We start from the raw sequence: 23,338 nt of genomic DNA on the forward strand, positions 1-23,338 counted from the left end.
GCCTCGGTTAGCTCATTGGTTAGCTTCAGTTAGCTCATTGGTTAGCTTCAGTTAGCTCATTGGTTAGCCTCGGTTAGCTCATTGGTTAGCCTGTGTTAGCTCATTGGTTAGCCTCAGTTAGCTCATTGGTTAGCCTCAGTTAGCTCATTGGTTAGCTTCAGTTAGCTCATTGGTTAGCTTCAGTTAGCTCATTGGTTAGCCTCGGTTAGCTTATTGGTTAGCTTCGGTTAGCTCATTGGTTAGCCTCATTGGTTAGCCTGGGTTAGCTCATTGGTTAGCATGAGTTAGCTCATTGGTTAGCCTCATTGGTTAGCATTGGTTAGCTTAATTGGTTAGCCTCAGTTAGCTCATTGGTTAGCCTCAGTTAGCTCATTGGTTAGCTTCAGTTAGCTCATTGGTCAGCCTCGGTTAGCTCATTGGTTAGCCTGTGTTAGCTCATTGGTTAGCCTCAGTTAGCTCATTGGTTAGCATCAGTTAGCTCATTGGTTAGCCTCGGTTAGCTCAGTGGTTAGCCTGGGTTAGCTCATTGGTTAGCATCAGTTAGCTCATTGGTTAGCCTCAGTTAGCTCATTGGTTAGCATCAGTTAGCTCATTGGTTAGCCTCGGTTAGCTCAGTGGTTAGCCTGGGTTAGCTCATTGGTTAGCCTCGGTTAGCTCATTGGTTAGCTTCAGTTAGCTCATTGGTTAGCCTCGGTTAGTTTGGTTAGAATCAGTTAGCATCAGTTAGCATTGGTTAGCATCAGTTAGCTCATTGGTTAGCCTCAGTTAGCTCAGTGGTTAGCATCAGTTAGCTCATTGGTTAGCCTCGGTTAGCTCAGTGGTTAGCCTTGGTTAGCTTCATTGGTTAGCTTCAGTTAGCTCATTGGTTAGCATCAGTTAGCTCATTGGTTAGCATCAGTTAGCTCATTGGTTAGCCTCAGTTAGCTCAGTGGTTAGCATCAGTTAGCTCATTGGTTAGCCTCGGTTAGCTCAGTGGTTAGCCTTGGTTAGCTTCATTGGTTAGCTTCAGTTAGCTCATTGGTTAGCATCAGTTAGCTCATTGGTTAGCATCGGTTAGCTCATTGGTTAGCTTCAGTTAGCTCATTGGTTAGCCTGGGTTAGCTCATTCCTCGGTTAGCTCATTGGTTAGCCTGGGTTAGCTCATTGGTTAGCTTCAGTTAGCTCATTGGTTAGCCTCGGTTTGGTTAGCTCATTGGTTAGCCTGGGTTAGCCTCAGTAAGCTCATTGGTTAGCCTCGGTTAGCTTGGTTAGCATCAGTTAGCATCAGTTAGCATTGGTTAGCATCAGTTAGCTCATTGGTTAGCCTCGGTTAGCTCATTGGTTGGCTTCAGTTAGCTCATTGGTTAGCCTCGGTTAGCTTGGTTAGCATCAGTTAGCATCAGTTAGCATCAGTTAGCATTGGTTAGCATCAGTTAGCTCATTGGTTAGCCTCAGTTAGCCCAATGAGCTAACCCAGGCTAACCATTGAGCTAACTGAGGCTAACCATTGAGCTAACCAATGAGCTAACTGAGGCTAACCCAGGCTAACCAATGAGCTAACTGAGGATAACCAATGAGCTAACTGATTGCATTAAAATGACCCCTTTCAAACATGCACCGGCTCAGAGGGTGTAGAATGATGCCTACAACAACTTGAGTTTAGAAACTTAAAAGGTATTGCCAAAATATATTTAAATGACTTCAAGTTCAAACCAAACGGGAGGGCCCCATGAGGACAAGACTGGAAAAAAGTGTGTGTGACAGGTTTCTGTAACAAGTCCCATCAAGGCTAAGGTAAACGATCACCGTTTGAAACATGCTTATGCTCAAATAGTATAAACATATGCCTACAACAACTTGAGTTTAGACACTTAAAAGGTATTGCCAAAATATATTTAAATGACTTCAAGTTAAAACCAAACGGGAGGGCCCCATGAGGACAAGACTGGAAAAAGTGTGTGTGACAGGTTTCTGTAACAAGTCCCATCAAGGCTAAGGTAAATGATCACCGTTTGAAACATGCTTATGCTCAAATAGTATAAACATATGCCTACAACAACTTGAGTTTAGACACTTAAAAGGTATTGCCAAAATACTTTTAAATGACTTCAAGTTAAAACTAAACGGGAGGGTCCCATGAGGACAAGACTAGAAAAAAGTGTGTGTGACACGTTTCTGTAACAAGTCCCACCAAGGCTAGTCTACAAATATGAAACCAATTCAGTTTCCTCTGTCAGATCGTTCCAAATCACCCAATTAGAAACGGGATTAAAGCTGTATCAGAAAAAGAGATCGAAAAGAAAGTTCCTGTCTTGGTATGGGGACTACATAGTGAAAGATTGTGGAGACAGCTCTATATTACTGAATTACCTCGGTAGAAGAACGGTCTGTTGTGGATGTTTCGAGGGAAGTCAACTCTAAGGGGAGGCTCTCCTCCTCAACTGCCTCTGGATAATACTGCTCATTCGTCACCTGGAATTTAAATAAAACAAGAATGCACTAAGAAGATAGTAAACATTTATGTTGAGATATTCATGAGTTACCACAGTTAGCTAAATCAAAAACTGTTTCTGAAACTAGATTTGGATCAAAGCAAAGTGCTGGCATTATTCATTACTGTGGTCTTAACATATCATAAATGGTTTGCATTAAAATGACCCCTTTCAAACATGCTTATGCTCAAATAGTATAAACATATGCCTACAACAACTTGAGTTTAGACACTTAAAAGGTATTGTCAACATATATTTAAATGACTTCAAGTTAAAACCAAACGGGAGGGCCCCATGAGGACAAGACTGGAAAAAAGTGTGTGTGACAGGTTTCTGTAACAAGTCCCATCAAGGCTAAGGTAAACGATCACCGTTTGAAACATGCTTATGCTCAAATAGTATAAACATATGCCTACAACAACTTGAGTTTAGACACTTAAAAGGTATTGCCAAAATATATTTAAATGACTTCAAGTTCAAACCAAACGGGAGGGCCCCATGAGGACAAGACTGGAAAAAAGTGTGTGTGACAGGTTTCTGTAACAAGTCCCATCAAGGCTAAGGTAAACGATCACCATTTGAAACATGCTTATGCTCAAATAGTATAAACATATGCCTACAACAACTTCAGTTTAGACACTTAAAAGGTATTGCCAAAATACTTTTAAATGACTTCAAGTTAAAACTAAACGGGAGGGTCCCATGAGGACAAGACTAGAAAAAAGTGTGTGTGACAGGTTTCTGTAACAAGTCCCACCAAGGCTAGTCTAAAAATATGAAACCAATTCAGTTTCCTCTGTCAGATCGTTCCAAATCACCCAATTAGAAACGGGATTAAAGCTGTATCAGAAAAAGAGATCGAAAAGAAAGTTCCTGTCTTGGTATGGGGACTACATAGTGAAAGATTGTGGAGACAGCTCTATATTACTGAATTACCTCGGTAGAAGAACGGTCTGTTGTGGATGTTTCGAGGGAAGTCAACTCTAAGGGGAGGCTCTCCTCCTCAACTGCCTCTGGATAATACTGCTCATTCGTCACCTGGAATTTAAATAAAACAAGAATGCACTAAGAAGATAGTAAACATTTATGATGAGATATTCATGAGTTACCACAGTTAGCTAAATCCAAAACTGTTTCTGATACTAGATTTGGATCAAAGCAAAGTCCTGGCATTATTCATTACTGTGGTCTTAACATATCATAAATGGATTGCATTAAAATGACCCCTTTCAAACATGCACCGGCTCAGAGGGTGTATAATGATGCCTACAACAACTTGAGTTTAGACACTTAAAAGGTATTGCCAAAATATATTTAAATGACTTCAAGTTAAAACCAAACGGGAGGGCCCCATGAGGACAAGACTGGAAAAAAGTGTGTGTGACAGGTTTCTGTAACAAGTCCCATCAAGGCTAAGGTAAACGATCACCGTTTGAAACATGCTTATGCTCAAATAGTATAAACATATGCCTACAACAACTTGAGTATAGACACTTAAAAGGTATTGCCAAAATATATTTAAATGACTTCAAGTTAAAACCAAACGGGAGGGCCCCATGAGGACAAGACTGGAAAAAAGTGTGTGTGAGAGGTTTCTGTAACAAGTCCCATCAAGGCTAAGGTAAACGATCACCGTTTGAAACATGCTTATGCTCAAATAGTATAAACATATGCCTACAACAACTTGAGTTTAGACACTTAAAAGGTATTGCCAAAATACTTTTAAATGACTTCAAGTTAAAACTAAACGGGAGGGTCCCATGAGGACAAGACTAGAAAAAAGTGTGTGTGACAGGTTTCTGTAACAAGTCCCACCAAGGCTAGTCTAAAATATGAAACCAATTCAGTTTCCTCTGTCAGATTGTTCCAAATCACCCAATTAGAAACGGGATTAAAGCTGTATCAGAAAAAGAGATCGAAAAGAAAGTTCCTGTCTTGGTATGGGGACTACATAGTGAAAGATTGTGGAGACAGCTCTATATTACTGAATTACCTCGGTAGAAGAACGGTCTGTTGTGGATGTTTCGAGGGAAGTCAACTCTAAGGGGAGGCTCTCCTCCTCAACTGCCTCTGGATAATACTGCTCATTCTTCACCTGGAATTTAAATAAAACAAGAATGCACTAAGAAGATAGTAAACATTTATGTTGAGATATTCATGAGTTACCACAGTTAGCTAAATCAAAAACTGTTTCTGAAACTAGATTTGGATCAAAGCAAAGTCATGGCATTATTCATTACTGTGGTCTTAACATATCATAAATGGTTTGCATTAAAATGACCCCTTTCAAACATGCACCGGCTCAGAGGGTGTAGAATGATGCCCACAACAACTTGAGTTTAGACACTTAAAAGGTATTGCCAAAATATATTTAAATGACTTCAAGTTAAAACCAAACGGGAGGGCCCCATGAGGACAAGACTGGAAAAAAGTGTGTGTGACAGGTTTCTGTAACAAGTCCCATCAAGGCTAAGGTAAACGATCACCGTTTGAAACATGCTTATGCTCAAATAGTATAAACATATGCCTACAACAACTTTCAGTTTCCTCTGTCAGATCGTTCCAAATCACCCAATTAGAAACGGGATTAAAGCTGTATCAGAAAAAGAGATCGAAAAGAAAGTTCCTGTCTTGGTATGGGGACTACATAGTGAAAGATTGTGGAGACAGCTCTATATTACTGAATTACCTCGGTAGAAGAACGGTCTGTTGTGGATGTTTCGAGGGAAGTCAACTCTAAGGGGAGGCTCTCCTCCTCAACTGCCTCTGGATAATACTGCTCATTCGTCACCTGGAATTTAAATAAAACAAGAATGCACTAAGAAGATAGTAAACATTTATGTTGAGATATTCATGAGTTACCACAGTTAGCTAAATCAAAAACTGTTTCTGAAACTAGATTTGGATCAAAGCAAAGTCCTGGCATTATTCATTACTGTGGTCTTAACATATCATAAATGGTTTGCATTAAAATGACCCCTTTCAAACATGCACCGGCTCAGAGGGTGTAGAATGATGCCCACAACAACTTGAGTTTAGACACTTAAAAGGTATTGCCAAAATATATTTAAATGACTTCAAGTTAAAACCAAACGGGAGGGCCCCATGAGGACAAGACTGGAAAAAAGTGTGTGTGACAGGTTTCTGTAACAAGTCCCATCAAGGCTAAGGTAAACGATCACCGTTTGAAACATGCTTATGCTCAAATAGTATAAACATATGCCTACAACAACTTTCAGTTTCCTCTGTCAGATCGTTCCTAGAAACGGGATTAAAGCTGTATCAGAAAAAGAGATCGAAAAGAAAGTTCATGTCTTGGTATGGGGACTACATAGTGAAAGATTGTGGAGACAGCTCTATATTACTGAATTACCTCGGTAGAAGAACGGTCTGTTGTGGATGTTTCGAGGGAAGTCAACTCTAAGGGGAGGCTCTCCTCCTCAACTGCCTCTGGATAATACTGCTCATTTGTCACCTGGAATTTAAATAAAACAAGAATGCACTAAGAAGATAGTAAACATTTGTGACCTGCTCTATCATTTTCAGTCACATTGACCCTGAAACACATTTTGAGTTTGATACACTGTTGGAAAGATGAGATTCTTAGCTTTCTAATGATATCAATATTGTTTTTGTCCTCCAAATATTAAGCAAAATACGTCACTTTACATAATGAATGTCATCGAACCATGATTTTGAGAAAAAGGCCTTCAAAGTTTGCATTACTTTCTTAGGTATTTATTCAAATGAACCATACCATAAAACGAATTCATCTAGAGCTGTTTGCACAAAAACACACACACACACACACACACACACACACACACACACACACACACACACACACACACACACACACACACACACACACACACACACACACACACACACACACACACACACACACACACACACACACACACACACACACACACACACACACACAATATACTGTTCTCTTGTTGTCACTTTCATACATCAATACATGGAACAAAGGCACTCACATACACATGCACGCCGTACCAACGTGCACTCCCGTACACTCCCGAACTCACGTGCACGTTCATCAATTTATGTATGTATTTTGGTCATGTTTGAGCACATGCTTATGCGCACACATCTATTCCCATGTACATGGCCATGTGCACACCCAGACCACATGCACGCCCGTACTCACGTGCACGCCCGTACTCACGTGCACACCCATACCCACGTGCAGAATCATCAATATACAATTTTTATGAAAAACACTATGAATAAATACTTAAATGAACTGATTGCATGTTAACCTCTAACAACATTAGAATCATTTGGCACAAAAGCTAATTTAGAGAAAGAAGCAAGCAACAGAACAGATAAATATACTACACAATATAAAAATAGCAAACAATCAACAGAGTAGCTAACAGTACTTAAAACCAATTTGAAATATATATTTACAGCATTTATAGAAGAATGACATAGTGTTGATGTATTATGCACTCTCACTCATTAAAGATGAGGTGTTAAGGGTTTGGGGCAGGTGATGTCTTTGGTTTCCTCAGTGCAGAACTCTCTGATCTTCTCAAAAAGATACCACTGCCGTTTTTCATCAAGCCCAGGGGGAGTCAGTTCAGTGGGACGTGCCTCCTGGTCAGTAAAGCACCCTGTGCATAGCAGCTTGAATGATTCTTCTTCTTTACGTTCAAACTCCTTGGCGTAGACCACTCCAGGCTCGGCACTGGTGAAGCGTAGGTGATGGTACCTCTTGATACCTGGAAGCGGTCTGAAGCTGGGGGCAAGGAAGTTGTGCCAGTCGTCTGTTTTGACGAAGGTCTCCCCTGACTCATTGCCAACCAGCTGGGGGATGTTGACTCCAGTGACGGTACTGGACCTGACAGCCTGGCTGATGTCCTTCAGGCAGGACACTGGTGTGCGGCGGAACTGCTGCTTAAACAGGCCAAAGCACCAGTCAGGTGCAAATTTGGTGTGGCCAGCAATAAGAAAGTTGAGGGAGATATCTTCATGGAGTCCCACCATGCACCGCCAAGCAAGGTACCAGAGGAGGTATCTGTTTTTGTTCTGACCAGAGCAGTTGTCACAGTGCAGGTGAACATGTTTCTCCCCAAGCCCATACTGAGAGAAGAAGTGGTGGAGGTAGGCAATGACAGCATTGGAACCCTTGCTGCTGCAATGAGCCTCATCTATGAGGTAGTTTACCTGCTGAGGAACACCTTCACAGCAGACACCAAACAGTCCACACTTCCTGGGAACCATAAAGTAAATGGGCCCGGGCTGGAGAGGGTCACTGGGGTAGTGAACCTGTAACACCAGACCAACAGATGAATTAACTAATGAGTGATCTATACTCTAATTCTAAAAATGTGTGAATATTCATATTGTTACATTCCAAACATTCTGGATTATCACAGCATTCATCACATTCACACACCTCACCTGCTGTGCATAGTCAAAGCTGTAGTGGATGGTGATGTCTCTGCTACAGGGTTGGTTGGGTCCTAATTTGACACCCAGCTCTCTAGCTGTTTCTTTACAGCTGGCGACCATCTCCTGGTAAGCCTGACGCTCCACCCCCACGGTGCGGAGGTGTTCTTCCTGCTTCCTGAGCTTCGCTGACTTGACACAGTCGGGAAAGTTGGAGCTGCGGTAGATGGCAATGTTGTTTTTCTGACAGAACCAACATAGGTCTGTCATCGGCCTCCCAATAATGACACTGGGAGTCAGCTCCTTCCACAGCTTCCTAAATGTGCTGTTGCCAGCAGCACGGTGACCTGGAAAGGTGATTAAAGACAAAGATAGCATTGTTAGATTACTCATCATTAGTTTTCCATTGAGGTTTCCTCGTGTAAAAAACCCCCAAAAAAAACAAGATTAAAATATAAGAAAATACACACCCTTCTCCTGCATCTGAACCTTGTATTTCCGCCACACAGAGGACTTGGTCTCAGTTGTTGGTAGAACACTGATGTCCGTCCTCTTAAACCCTGGAATCCGTCCAGGAAGTGGCATGGCAAAGACATCTGCAAAGTTGGTAATGAACCGTACAATTCGCTGGATGTCTTCAAAGGACAACACCCTTTTGGTCACCACACGACCACCACGTCTTATCCTTGAGGCCAAGCCATGTTCCTTGAAGAACTTGATGATACCTGTCAGCTTGTCTTGAGAAATTCTGGAATGGTTTAAAACATCAGTCTTTGATTGTTTTTTATGGCTTTCTTTAATGTATGCATTGTAGTATATACATTGTCGTTGTATTTTTTCATTATGTAAAAGCATGTATATATATATATATTTATTTATTTATGTATTACTATTGCTGTAAATTCTGCTTCTATTCAGTTATTGTCAAACTCAGTTCAACTCATGCATGGCTTATTACCACTTCATTTGAAAATAGTAACACTACCAAAAGTGAAGTAGCCTTTTCAAAATCAAACTCACCCATGTAGAAACTTGAAAGTCTCCCGGCAGATTTTGTGCCCATCTAAGAAATAGGACGTTCTCTGCTTTTTCCGCTCCTTTTGGTGTCCTCTCTTTGCACAAGCGGTCTCTTTGGAGAGGTTTATGTTGGAGCTTATCTTTCCAAGTAGCACCAAATGCTTTTCACCTGGAAAATCATATAACATTGCATAATGTGTTGTGTCAATCACTCATCACACACAACTTAAATCTTTAACGTGTAACAGAACACACAGGCCCACCCCCCACACATTGCCTATAGTATTATGTTAAACACACTCCCATACACACATATTCTATCTATTATAAAGGGTAATAATAAGTACAGGCTAGTCTGGCAGTGACTCCAGAGTAAACTGCTCTCACATGAGATAATACATTTGTAGCTGCCTATCTCTGCACATCTTTAGATAATTAGGCTGGGGCCACATGTGATTTAAGGGGTAGCCAAAAAAATATGTCTCCCCATGTGGATAAAATGTAGTGTTGAAACATTTATGAAAATGTTCACCACAATAATTTTTCAATGAGTATTAGCCAACTTTAAGTTGTAGGTGGTTATGTGAGCATTATTTTAATTGTTGTTATGTTTTTAACACTAACCCATACTCACACACACATCGTTACCACAGTCAAAGGTATTTAAATAATATAAAGTTATAACGTTACTTACCATTAGTCATTTCATTCATTTGGTCTCATCTCTTGACCATCTCCTCAGGGGTGTAACGGGTGTAACAGGGAACTCCATCATTAAATGTACAGCTACACCTGTAGTCACGGGCCCTCTCAATCTCTTGAGCGCTGTCCTCGCTCACATAATGCCGTACGGACTGAAGTGTCTCAGCCACCGGGTCGTTCAGCAGTGGTTGTTCCTCTGTGGTGTCCTCATCCTCTTCAGCATCCGTGGTCTGAGGGCTGCTGTCAGTGTCAGGGCTGTCTGACTCTAAATCGGAGCCGGATAACGGGGAAACTTCAACCGGTGCCGTCAAAAAGTAATCAGTGATCAGCTGAACCCATTGCTCATCAGAGGCTGTCCCTCTCACAATGTTGGAGTTCAACAGTCTTGCGATTTGATCTTCTCTGGAATCCATCGATCTGATTAGCGGCTAATAAATTGTCAAAGTACGGAGGAAAAATATTTTCGTTTTACTGGGTGAAGGTCGCGAGGAATAATGTTGGTTTATATAGTGTGTGTGTGTGTGTGTGTTTGTGTATTTTGCGTTTGTGTGTATTGTGTTGGTTTCCCGGGGAAAACCCTCACAAGAAACACCGGCTGTTGTTATGCCAGCTGTGACGTTACGTTACTCCGTTCTCCGCTCGTAATGATGCCTTTACAAGCTTCAAAGTTGTATTTATCATCTGAATTTGGCAAAACAAGTTTAAGATTCTGAAAGCCAAGACTTTGTTTATTTGAAATCAGATGAAAATAAACTATCACGGACTCTGCCGTGTTATTTATGATTACTATACGCTTTTCATTCATAATGTCAGCCGGAGGGAGGGGGGGCAGCGCTGCGGAAGAGCAGCGTGAGAGCTGTCATCTTCCCATTACAAGCTTCAAACATGTATTTATCGTTTGATTTTGGAAATAAAAGTTTCAGATTCTGAAAGCCAAGACGTTGTTTATTTGAAATCAAACAAAACACCAAAACCCCGAAAAACTAGTTTTTTACTCAAATCCACGTTTATTTTGAAATGAGCCGTTGCGACTTCCGACTGATTTCGATAGAGCGGGTCACATTTATGTTGAGATATTCATGAGTTACCACAGTTAGCTAAATCAAAAACAGTTTCTGAAACTAGATTTGGATCAAAGCAAAGTCCTGGCATTACTCATTACTGTGGTCTTAACATATCATAAATGGATTGCATTAAAATGACCCCTTTCAAACATGCTTATGCTCAAATAGTATAAACATATGCCTACAACAACTTGAGTTTAGACACTTAAAAGGTATTGCCAAAATATATTTAAATGACTTCAAGTTAAAACCAAACGGGAGGGCCCCATGAGGACAAGACTGGAAAAAAGTGTGTGTGACAGGTTTCTGTAACAAGTCCCATCAAGGCTAAGGTAAAAGATCACCGTTTGAAACATGCTTATGCTCAAATAGTATAAACATATGCCTACAACAACTTCAGTTTAGACACTTAAAAGGTATTGCCAAAATACTTTTAAATGACTTCAAGTTAAAACTAAACGGGAGGGTCCCATGAGGACAAGATTAGAAAAAAGTGTGTGTGACAGGTTTCTGTAACAAGTCCCACCAAGGCTAGTCTAAAAATATGAAACCAATTCAGTTTCCTCTGTCAGATCGTTCCAAATCACCCAATTAGAAACGGGATTAAAGCTGTATCAGAAAAAGAGATCGAAAAGAAAGTTCCTGTCTTGGTATGGGGACTACATAGTGAAAGATTGTGGAGACAGCTCTATATTACTGAATTACCTCGGTAGAAGAACGGTCTGTTGTGGATGTTTCGAGGGAAGTCAACTCTAAGGGGAGGCTCTCCTCCTCAACTGCCTCTGGATAATACTGCTCATTCGTCACCTGGAATTTAAATAAAACAAGAATGCACTAAGAAGATAGTAAACATTTATGTTGAGATATTCATGAGTTACGACAGTTAGCTAAATCAAAAACTGTTTCTGAAACTAGATTTGGATCAAAGCAAAGTCCTGGCATTATTCATTACTGTGGTCTTAACATATCATAAATGGTTTGCATTAAAATGACCCCTTTCAAACATGCACCGGCTCAGAGGGTGTAGAATGATGCCCACAACAACTTGAGTTTAGACACTTAAAAGGTATTGCCAAAATATATTTAAATGACTTCAAGTTAAAATCAAACGGGAGGGCCCCATGAGGACAAGACTGGAAAAAAGTGTGTGTGACAGGTTTCTGTAACAAGTCCCATCAAGGCTAAGGTAAACGATCACCGTTTGAAACATGCTTATGCTCAAATAGTATAAACATATGCCTACAACAACTTGAGTTTAGACACTTAAAAGGTATTGCCAAAATATATTTAAATGACTTCAAGTTAAAACCAAACGGGAGGGGCCCATGAGGACAAGACTGGAAAAAAGTGTGTGTGACAGGTTTCTGTAACAAGTCCCATCAAGGCTAAGGTAAACGATCACCGTTTGAAACATGCTTATGCTCAAATAGTATACACATATGCCTACAACAACTTGAGTTTAGACACTTAAAAGGTATTGCCAAAATATATTTAAATGACTTCAAGTTAAAACCAAACGGGAGGGCCCCATGAGGACAAGACTGGAAAAAAGTGTGTGTGTGACAGGTTTCTGTAACAAGTCCCATCAAGGCTAAGGTAAACGATCACTGTTTGAAACATGCTTATGCTCAAATAGTATAAACATATGCCTACAACAACTTGAGTTTAGACACTTAAAAGGTATTGCCAAAATATTTTTAAATGACTTCAAGTTCAAACCAAACGGGAGGGCCCCATGAGGACAAGACTAGAAACAAGTGTGTGTGACAGGTTTCTGTAACAAGTCCCACCAAGGCTAGTCTAAAAATATGAAACCAATTCAGTTTCCTCTGTCAGATCGTTCCAAAATCACCCAATTAGAAACGGGATTAAAGCTGTATCAGAAAAATAGATCGAAAAGAAAGTTCCTGTCTTGGTATGGGGACTACATAGTGAAAGATTGTGGAGACAGCTCTATATTACTGAATTACCTCGGTAGAAGAACGGTCTGTTGTGGATGTTTTGAGGGAAGTCAACTCTAAGGGGAGGCTCTCCTCCTCAACTGCCTCTGGATAATACTGCTCATTACCTTGAATTAAAATAAAATAACATAAAAAATATTATTTACAATGGACTACGCTTAGCTAACAGACTAATTTCCACCACTCATGGACCACACTCACCTTTTCTCTTGAAATACTGGGTGACATACTGTCTTCCTTTCGTCCCTCTCTCTTTTCTTTCTCTCCTTTCTTTTCTTTTTGAAAGCCTGACTTTGTGAGTCATTGAGACATGGGGTTGTACCCTTAAAAAGGGAAATAGTGAGTGAGAGAAGTGAAGACATACAATCACACAGCTCCCGCCTTCACTCGTCTGAATCGAGCCATCTTTAAAATGAAGCTTTTACATTTACAATGAATACACTCAAATTTCAGGACCAATAATTATGACTAAATTCTCCTTTATCTTTAGCTCTTTAACAGTGGTAAAAAACATATGTATGGACATGTGAATGCAACAGTGCCTAGCTTAGCTGCTAATAACATGACAAACGGTCAGATTCAGCAGTACCACAAGGTATACAGCAGCTAGCTTCAATGACCACAAAGTTAGCCAGAGCAATGCTGCTCACCTCCTTCAAAGTGAAATTAAAAAACTCTGCATTTTCTATATAGACATTAACATGACTTAATGTCAGCTTCGTAAAAAAAATAACATAAAAAATATTATTTACAATGGACTACGCTTAGCTAACAGACTAATTTCCACCACTCATGGACCACACTCACCTTTTCTCTTGAAATACTGGGTGACATACTGTCTTCCTTTAGTCCCTCTCTCTTTAGTCCCTCTCTCTTTTCTTTCTCTCCTTTCTTTTCTTTTTGAAAGCCTGACTTTGTGAGTCATTGAGACATGGTGTTGTACCCTTAAAAAAGGGAAATAGTGAGTGAGAGAAGTGAAGACATACAATCACACAGCTCCCGCCTTCACTCGTCTGAATCGAGCCATCTTTAAAATGAAGCTTGTACATTTACAATGAATACACTCAAATTTCAGGACCAATAATTATGACTAAATTCTCTTTTATCTTTAGCTCTTTAACAGTGGTAAAAAATATATTTATGGACATGTGAATGCAACATTGCCAGGGGTAGACATTAAGGGTAAAATGCCACTGGCCCTCCGGGCCGGTGGAATTGTATTATCACTGGCCCCACCATTGTAACCACTGGCCCGGAGCATTCGTCCAAAATAAAAATCGACTTATAATGAAGAAAATTAACACATTTGTTGCAATAGTCATTTATGCACCTACTACATTACTACTTGTACTACAACATTTGAATCATCAGTTTTTCCTCATTTACTCAATTCTTCATATTTGGTTTATTAAAATAATGATATTGTGGTCATTGTTAAAAAATGTCAGCTATTATTATGAGTATTATTATTTGTATAATGCGCTTTCTGCCTTCCTGTCATTAGGAGTTAGAAATGTAATGGCTATGTAATAGATTAGATTAGAACCTTCATTATCCTAAACTGCTGGGACATTTCCCTAAAGCCAATACCTTTTATATTTTCTACTCTTCACTTACTTGTCAGCATAGGTCGGCATTGATGTATAGAGCCGACAGAAGACCTTGTTTATATTGGCATCATATTGAGAGGTGCAGTGACGTGTCCTAAAGCCAGGAAGTATAAGCTGCTCGTTTCCTCGACAAAAAGCAATGGGATTTCTCCAAAGGGTTTTGGAAAATAGTTGGAAATAAGCTCTTTGGAAAAAAAACCTGTTTGATAAATGCACATTTTGTTCAGCCGGATAATTTCCACATGTCTACCCTTCTTTTATCATTTTCAAATAATAAATCTAATCGATAGATTATAAAAGGGTTTTAGGACACGTCACTGCACTAGAAGCAGGGTTCTTACACCTTTTCCAAAGTCAAATTCAAGCACTTTTCAAGCATTTTCAAGGTGCATTCTCAAGCTTTTCAAGCATCTTACAGCTGTTGTAAATTACATATTTATATACACATACTCAAATGATTATTTCCCTACCTCACATTAAATCAGATTATCTTTATGCTATAAACAACCAAATGTGTGTTTCGTGATAGCATTCTATATGAGGATGAAAAATTAAAGAAAAGAAAACTAAGTTTAATATTTCAAAATGAGTGACCCATCTGTACGTAGACTGGGCCTCCCATATAACCTGGCTGAGCCAATATAAAACAATCAGCCAAATAACTTTTCAATACATTATTGATTACTATTTTTTAGGTACTTTTAAGTTGGCAGTAAACACAAGTCAGAGGTAAATGGTGTACTTTTCCTCCTCTACATGTATTTAATACCTTCAGTTACTTCACAGATGTGGATGAATGATGTGAAATATAATCAAGTGTTAAATCAGACTTTAGTTCCACCTGGAGTAAATCCACAAGCTACCCTGCAGTATACAAAGTCATTCAAACTAGCTGCACCTTTACCAGCTTTGAGAACACTTTCATGATCTATCATTATAAAACATATCATATCTATTATTCTGAAATGGACCAATCTGCACAATGACTACTTTTACTGTCGCTACTTTCACTAGATTTTGATGAGAATACTTTTCTACTTTCACTTGAGGAACATTTTGAATGCAGGGCTTTTACTGTAACAGAGTATTCCTACACTCTGGTACTTCTACTTTTACTCAAGTACAACATCTGAGTACTTCTACTTTTACTCAAGTACCAGATCTGAGTACTTCTACTTTCACTACAAGATCTGAGTACTTGTACTTTTACTCATTACAATATATGAGTACTTATTCCACCTCTGGTAGCGTATTAGCCTGAATTGTAGCCACAAAATCACGCAGAGCTGCATAAAAATAGACTTATAATGGTAACAAGTGGAAAATAATATTTACAAATGTGTACAATGATTTGTAGGTAATTTTGACTACTCAAGACACCTGACTTATACATATTCAAAGGAAGACTGTGTTCATTCTACAATTACATGGGATTAACACTAGCACCGCCATCGGGTCAATTTCACCCACAGCTGTTTTTTTTATTGTATGTAACTTTTTTTCAATAAAATATTAAAGTCTCCCAGTCCGCGACTTTTCCTGAAAGTGTGTTATGTAGCACCCTCTGTTGTTAAAAAAATTCAATATGAAGTCAGATTGAAGAAATCGCCCAAAAAATTGCCATTTATACCTATTTACGCCAGCGGGTCATATTGACCCCACCCCTTTTCACGCTATTGATTTTGCGTGTAAACCATAGGTGTAAACCTATGGTGTAAACATAAACATGACGTGTTGCTATATCAACACCCTTTGTCTCCTGCGGTTCCTTATAGATTGAGAGATAGATTGAGAGAGAGGGAGAGAGATATAAAGATAGATATAGATAGATAGATAGATAGATAGATATTGATAGTGACAGTCTGTAGTGAAGGAGCGCACTGCGCAGCAAACAGCTGTTTGCTTTTCACCCAACAACGACAACCGCCTCACGAAACGCTATGTTGTAGTGTTAATAAACGAAACTATTTAACAAAATTGCTTGTCAAAATATCAATACCACAGGACCATCTTTTTTTTTAAGTGGCCCGAGCGGGCAAATTGAAATTACGTTATGCTGGCCGGGGTGTCTAAATAGTGCTTCCGGGACAGCGGGACATTTATAATGTCGAGCCCTGTATATCATATGAAAAGCTGAGAGTCCACAGATTCTATTGGTATACGTTTCATCCCTGTGCGATCAAAATAATATTAAACTTGTTTCGGCAAATTCAGATGATAAATACAACTTTGAAGCTTGTAAAGGCATAATTACAAGCGGAGAACGGAGTAATTTAACGTCACAGCAAGCGTAACAACAGCCGGTGTTTCTTGTGAGTGTTTCCCCGGTACACAATACACACAAACACAAAAATACATAAACACACACACACTCGCGAGCTTCCCCCAGACCAGTAATACAAACTAAAATGTGTCTTCGGGTCAATGTGACTGATTTCGATAGAGCAAGTCACATTTGGTTTAGGCACGAAACATACTACCAGTAGAAATACATTGCTTTTAAAATCGTTGTGTGTCGAATCAATAGATTATATTTTGTGACTATAACACAACATGCCGTGAGACTGGGTTGAATTACAAGTGAGTGCTTCATCCTCTGAACACCACAGAATGGCGACTGTAACGCACATAACATAGGTACGCAACTCTGAAATGATTGTCCCCTGCAATTATTATCCCTCATTCAGCTTGCTAACGTTAGCTTAAACAAACGTAACATGCAACGTTAGCCTAATCTAAAATGCTCTACTACGGCGTACCTTTCATGTGGCTCGTCAGCGCCGACTCTCCCATCGTTATTTTTTGCAAACTTTGCAGGAGGCTCGACTCGACTCGTGGGCTTGACCCTCGTCTTATCCATGGCTTGTATTTGTCTTCTGCTAGCCAACGCTCGTTGAAACTGCAACCTCCTGGCATACTGTCATCTATCACTTATCAGAATGCCCAGGTCACACACCTAACAAAAGCACTTGCAGGTCGCGCGCATAGCGCGGGAAGGCCGGAGCGGAGCTGTTTTATGTAAAAGCGAAGCAATTAAGCTGGCTCCGACTTCTTTATTTTCTTTTAATCTAAAAAGCGAAGTAAAGCATTTACATTTTCAAGCACTTTATCCCAAATTCAAGCACCATTCCCAAAATTCAAGCACTTTCCCAACCTTGAAAACACCACATCAAATTTCAAGCATTTTCAAGGATTTCAAGCACCCGTACGAACCCTGTAGAAGCCAACTCCATCGATCACAAGCTGGCTGAAACGTTCTCTCCCTCTTCTTCTCATACTCCCTGTCACTCTCCTTTAACTCCTCCGGTGACTTTCTTTTATTTGAAGATGGTTTTTTGCCCGGCGCTTGGCCGGTTACCGCTGGTATTAAAAACATTAATGGCGAATGGTTAGGTGGCGCGATAGTCTGTACTAGTGAAGGAGCGCGCTCCCGCTCACGGGAGCCTGCTCGCGGGAGCCTGCTCGCGCTGCGCAGCAAACAGCTGTTTGCTTTTCACCCAACAACGAAAAACGACTCACAAAACGCCATGTTGTAGCGTTAATAAACGAAACAATTTAACTAAATTGCAAGTCAAAATACCAATACCACAGGACAATTCTTTTTTTTAAAGCAATATTTTTAGTGGCCCGAGCGGGCAAGTGGAAAGTACGTTATGCTGGCCCGGGGTGTCTAAATAGTGCTTCCGGGCCAGCGGGCCAATTATAATGTCGAGCCCTGAGTGCCTAGCTTAGCTGCTAATAACATGACAAACGGTCAGATTCAGCGGTACCACAAGGTATACAGCAGCTAGCTTCAATGACCACAAAGTTAGCCAGAGTTAGCAAGAAGCTTCAAACAATACAACAAAGTGCAAAAAAAACACACTTTCCTCTCACAACGAACCACGATGATGTAATACAGATGACATATATAACATGGGTTGATAGATGTATAGTTCTTTGTATACTGTAATTACCTTAAAAAGGGAAATAGTGAGTGAGAGAAGTGAAGACATACAATCACGCAGCTCCCGCCGTCGCTCGTCTGAATCGAGTGAGGCAGTGATCCCTCCCACTGGAACCCCAAGGCATTACCAACAGATTAACGCACAATCAGCCCATACAGTAGGATACATCTATCTCTCAGAATAGACTAGTCGTGTCTGTCGCAATGGCACACACGTAAGTATTAGCATCCCTGCTCACATGCTAGAAAGTGCCGTTAGGAGGCGGAGGCGGGACCAAACCAGTATGTAAATAGAGGGGGGTGTACAGAGGCTTTGGATAATTAACTTTTGGAAGAAAATAAGTTAAATGAATTGTAAGTTTATTGAGTACATTATCAATATAACGTTATATTAATGTTAATTATTGATGAATGATGAAAGGTTACTTAAACATTTTTTTCTTAATGTTCTAAAATTGTTTGGACCCCGTGGTGATGGTGTTTGGGGTGGCCAATAGGGTGGCCAGGATTCAGCTGGGGGTGGCCATGGCCACTCCCAGCCACCCCCCAGCTCCGCCACTGCTTATAGGGGGACAGTGCTGCTGAGCCTGAAGATGGATATGTTGGTCCTGGCACCAGGGGGAGGGACAACTGATTTAGTATGAATAGCTGATAAACATGTACTTGCATTTAATGTCAGCTAAAAGAGCAGTGAAATGAAAAACCTCTGAATTTTCTGTGAAGATATTAACAGTAGCCTACTTAATGTCAGCTTAGTCACATGCTTTCACTCTGCTAGAAAAGTGCTGCGTTTGGAGGCAGGAGTCTTAGGACCAAACCATTACATGTAAATAGAGGAGGGTGTACAGAGGCTTTGGATAATTAACTTTTGGAAGAAAATAAGTTAAATGAATCGTAAGTTTAGTGAGTAGCCTACTACGCAATATAACGTTATATTAATGTTAATTATTTATGAAAGGGTACTTACATTTTTTTTCTTAATGTTCTAAACATTTTGGGGCCCCCTGCTAGTCATGGGCCCTTAGAATCGTCCTCACCTTTCACCCCCTTACGGCGCCCCTGCTAACACTTAATGTGGAGAAAGAGATGTCCTGTATGGGTTGATTGTGCGTTGATCTGTTGGTAATGCCTCGGGGTTCCGGTGGGCATGTAAACAAATGCATAATGCTGCGCTATACTTTGTGGCCTCTCCCAGTTGCATAGCGACACTTATTGTTTAGGTGTCTTTTAATAAGCAGGTAGTCCTATCATTAGCTAGAACTAGCTAGATCTGATCAATATGGACATAAACGCGAGTGAAGTCTAATCTGACGGGAGAGAGAGATCAGCTGCTGCTGATGAGTCGACACGCAGTTCTGCATGATCACATGCAGCGGTGAGCGGACAAAACACACACCTCAGGTTAGAATATCCCACGTAGCTATTTTAATTACTTTTCAAAAGATAAATATGTTCTTTATTCTCGCGTCCAGGAGAGAAGCTTTAAAATGAGACTAAATGGATTCTCTGAAAAGATTCAAATGGGATACTTTAATTAAAAAAGGCGCGGTAGTGTTACAGACAGAATATTGTTCCGGCAGAAAACAGCTGTGATCTGGCTCTCCTGAGCAATAAGAGAAGGGCGAATGGGCCCCCGTTCGGTGCCTATACAGGACTGTCTCAGAAAATTAGAATATTGTGATAAAGTTCTTTATTTTCTGTAATGCAATTAAAAAAACAAAAATGTCATACATTCTGGATTCATTACAAATCAACTGAAATATTGCAAGCCTTTTATTATTTTAATATTGCTGATTATGGCATACAGCTTAAGAAAACTCAAAAATCCTATCTCAAAAAATTAGAATAGTTCCTCAGACCAAGTAAAAAAAAAAGATTTATAACAGCAAAACACAATCAAACATTTGAAAATGTCCATTAATGCACTCAGTACTTGGTTGGGAATCCTTTTGCACGGATTACTGCATCAATGCGGCGTGGCATGGAGGCAATCAGCCTGTGGCATTGCTGAGGTGTTATGGATGCCCAGGATGCTTCAATAGCGGCCTTTAGCTCATTAGCATTGTTGGGTCTGGTGTCTTTCAGCTTCTTCTTCACAATACCCCACATATTCTCTATGGGGTTCAGGTCAGGGGAATTTGCAGGCCAATCGAGGACAGTAATGCCATGGTCAGTACACCAGTTACTGGTGGTTTTGGCACTGTGGGCAGGTGCCAGATCATGCTGGAAAATGAATTCCTCATCTCCATAGAGCTTTTCAGCAGACGGAAGCATGTAGTGCTCTAAAATCTCTTGGTACACAGCTGCATTTACTCTGGGCTTGATGAAACACAGTGGACCAACACCAGCAGCTGACATGGCTCCCCAAACCATCGCTGACTGTGGGAACTTCACACTGGATTTCAAGCAACTTGGATTTTGCTCCTCTCCAGCCTTTCTCCAGACTCTGGCGCCTTGACTTCCAAATGAAATACAAAACTTGCTTTCGTCTGAAAAGAGGACTTTGGACCACTGTGCAACTGTCCAGTGCTTCTTTTCCTTAGCCCAAGTCAGACGCCTCTTCCGTTGTCTTGAGTTCAGAAGTGGCTTGACCATGGGAATACGGCTATTGTAGCCCATTTCCCGGACACGTCTGTGAACAGTGACTTTTGATACCTGGACTCCAGCTTCAGTCCACTGTCTTTGAAGCTCCCCCAAATTCTGGAAGCGACTCTTCTTCACAATGCTGTTAAGGCTGCGGTCATCTCTCTTGGTTGTGCAGCGTTTCCTGCCACATTTCCCCCTTCCAACAGACTTTTTGTGGATGTGCTTTGAAACTGCACTCTGTGAACAGCTTGCTCTTTGAGAAATTTCTTTTTGTGTCTTACCCTCCTGATGGAGGGTGTCAATGACGGTCCTCTGGACAGCAGTCAGATCAGCAGTCTTCCCCATACTTGTGATTTAGTTTACTGAACCAAGCTGAGTGTTTTTCAAGGCTCAGGAAACCCTTGCAGGTGTTTCGAGTTAATTAGACGATTCAAGTGATTCGTTGAACACCCTACTAGTATACTTTTTCATGATATTCTAATATTTAGAGATAGGATATTTGAGTTTTCTTAAGCTGTATGCCATAATCAGCAATATTAAAATAATAAAAGGCTTGCAATATTTCAGTTGATTTGTAATGAATCCAGAATGTATGACATTTTTGTTTTTTTAATTGCATTACAGAAAATAAAGAACTTTATCACAATATTCTAATTTTCTGAGACAGTCCTGTATATATCCTCTGCTGGCTCCTCCCCGCCAGACAGCTCGCCTCGCCTCTAATGTCCATTGTTGCATTTAAACAGAGGATTGGTACTTTTCACCTTCAATATATGCTTAACCCGCCTTTTCTCCTCATATTCTCTTTCATCACTTTTCATATAACACATTCTAAACGCTGTAATCTATACTCTAAAACATACAGAAAATGCTTCACGGCTGGTTTGGTTTCCGGTCATTCCGGATGTTGTCACATGCTACTCTCGTCTGTAAACAATAGTGTATTCAAATAAACTGTACTTTCATTTAATATTCAGCATGGTAGTATCTCGACATCTATAGTTGTAGTGTTAAAACAGTAGGTTTCGGTTTTCACCACTCCATGTCATTTCGCTACTCAATTCACCTCTTTAGGAAATCGTATATTAGCCACATGCTAAATGCTAACCGTAGATGAAGGATTTTCAGAATAAAAGCTTAACTGCTTGTGCACAAGAATTTCTGGTTTTTCAGTATAAAAGAGCGTTTAAACTGACGGTCTGTTTAAGCAACATTATACCATCAAAACATTGATTTTACATTTCTAACACAAACTACCGTAACTAGTTATAGATATGTTTAGTTTTACTGTCGGGTCACTCATTACTGGATCCGCGAGCTGCATGATACTGGCATAATAGATTGCCCGATCGGGCAACCAGCAGGTGAGGCTTCATTGCCCGAGCTAAATACTAGATGGCCCCGGGCCATCGGGCAGCCCTTAATAGAGAACCGCAGTGACGCGTCGTAAACCCCGGAAGTAAGTTAGCATTTTTAGCACTTCCGGTCCCTTCCTAAAAAAGCAATGCCTTTTTTCCATAGGGTTTTGGAAAATAGCTCGAAATAAGGTCTGTGGTTGACACAAATTTAAGAGGTAAATCACGTTTTGTTCTATGACATTAAATACATCAGCAGTGACCCCACTGGGGATTTTTGAAGAGTTTACGTGTCTGAAAAACGATGGTTGTTACCGAATGGCTGAATTGGACTACAGAAATTGTCGAGGCCGTTGTACGTCATTACGCCGAACACGTAAAAACTCCCGCTAAGTTTGTTTTCCCCTGAGTTCTGCTTGAAAGCAAGTACCTGCCTATCTTTAGTATCGTTATATCTATATCTGACCATTACAATCTGCATTTTTGAAATTGTCGTTTTTAACACCGTAGTTTTACAAATTATAGAATAATTAATTACCAGTGTTTTCCAATTTTACTCGGCAGTTCGTTTCGTTGGCTAACGTTAGCTAAAGCTAGCGCTACTAGTTAGCTACGCAATGGTTTGTTGCTTTGCTCCGGGTTGCAGCCACAGGTCTTCGCATGAAACGTGCTTGTTCTATCGTTTCACGGCCAATGTTTTCCAAAGGAGAGTCTGGATTCGTGCCATGAGGTAAGCTGACGTTACATTTTTGTCCATGTCACGGTGAAATGTAAATAATGGGTAGTGACTGTATCGCCGTTATAGAGATGGCGCTGCTGAAAAGACCGCAACATAAGTAAAGATAATGAATACATCCTATTAAAACCTGTGTGGCTTATATGATAAGTCTTATTAGTACAAGCAGCATAACGTTTCACCATGTAACTAAAGATTGTAGTCAGGGAAATCAGTTTAACATATTGAACTAATAACAAATCACCTCTGGCTGGCAGAGAACTCTCTGCTCCATAGCTTCTCTTGGACGTAAAATCACATGTACATTTTACATTTATATTCAATTTAATATTCCATCCCTCACATACTTTTGTATATATAATAACTTATATTTTGTTGTTCTTGTTATGCTGCTGCAACACAAACATTTCCCAAATTGGGATCAATACAGTAATATCTTAACTTAATTAATTAAGAAATATAACTA

At 40.2% G+C, this 23,338-nt stretch overlaps 1 protein-coding gene and 1 long non-coding RNA gene across 3 annotated transcripts in view; both read right to left on the bottom strand.

The window, feature by feature from the left end:
• LOC307027634 overlaps positions 1-23,338 on the bottom strand; it is a 50,737-nt gene that overhangs the window by 22,643 nt on the left and 4,756 nt on the right. Inside the window, exon 3 of one of the 2 annotated variants that reach the window (XR_013804700.1) lies at positions 11,416-11,485. The exons of the other annotated variant lie outside the window; for it this stretch is intronic. This is a non-coding gene — a long non-coding RNA (uncharacterized lncRNA). Of the gene's footprint in view, positions 1-11,415; positions 11,486-23,338 lie in introns of those variants that run through there. 2 annotated transcript variants of the gene reach the window in all.
• LOC307027643 (uncharacterized protein) lies at positions 6,007-10,027 on the bottom strand (the record flags this gene model as incomplete). The annotated part of the gene is made up of 5 exons (XM_079695922.1): positions 6,007-7,772; positions 7,908-8,242; positions 8,366-8,643; positions 8,916-9,081; positions 9,697-10,027. The coding sequence occupies 5 exons, from the start codon at positions 10,025-10,027 to the stop codon at positions 6,963-6,965; spliced, it is 1,920 nt and encodes a 639-aa protein (XP_079552048.1). The 3' UTR covers positions 6,007-6,962.

Source organism: Notothenia rossii, assembly GCF_949606895.1.
Source record: "Notothenia rossii genome assembly, contig: scaffold_62, whole genome shotgun sequence".
In the NCBI taxonomy this organism is placed as follows: domain Eukaryota; kingdom Metazoa; phylum Chordata; class Actinopteri; order Perciformes; family Nototheniidae; genus Notothenia; species Notothenia rossii.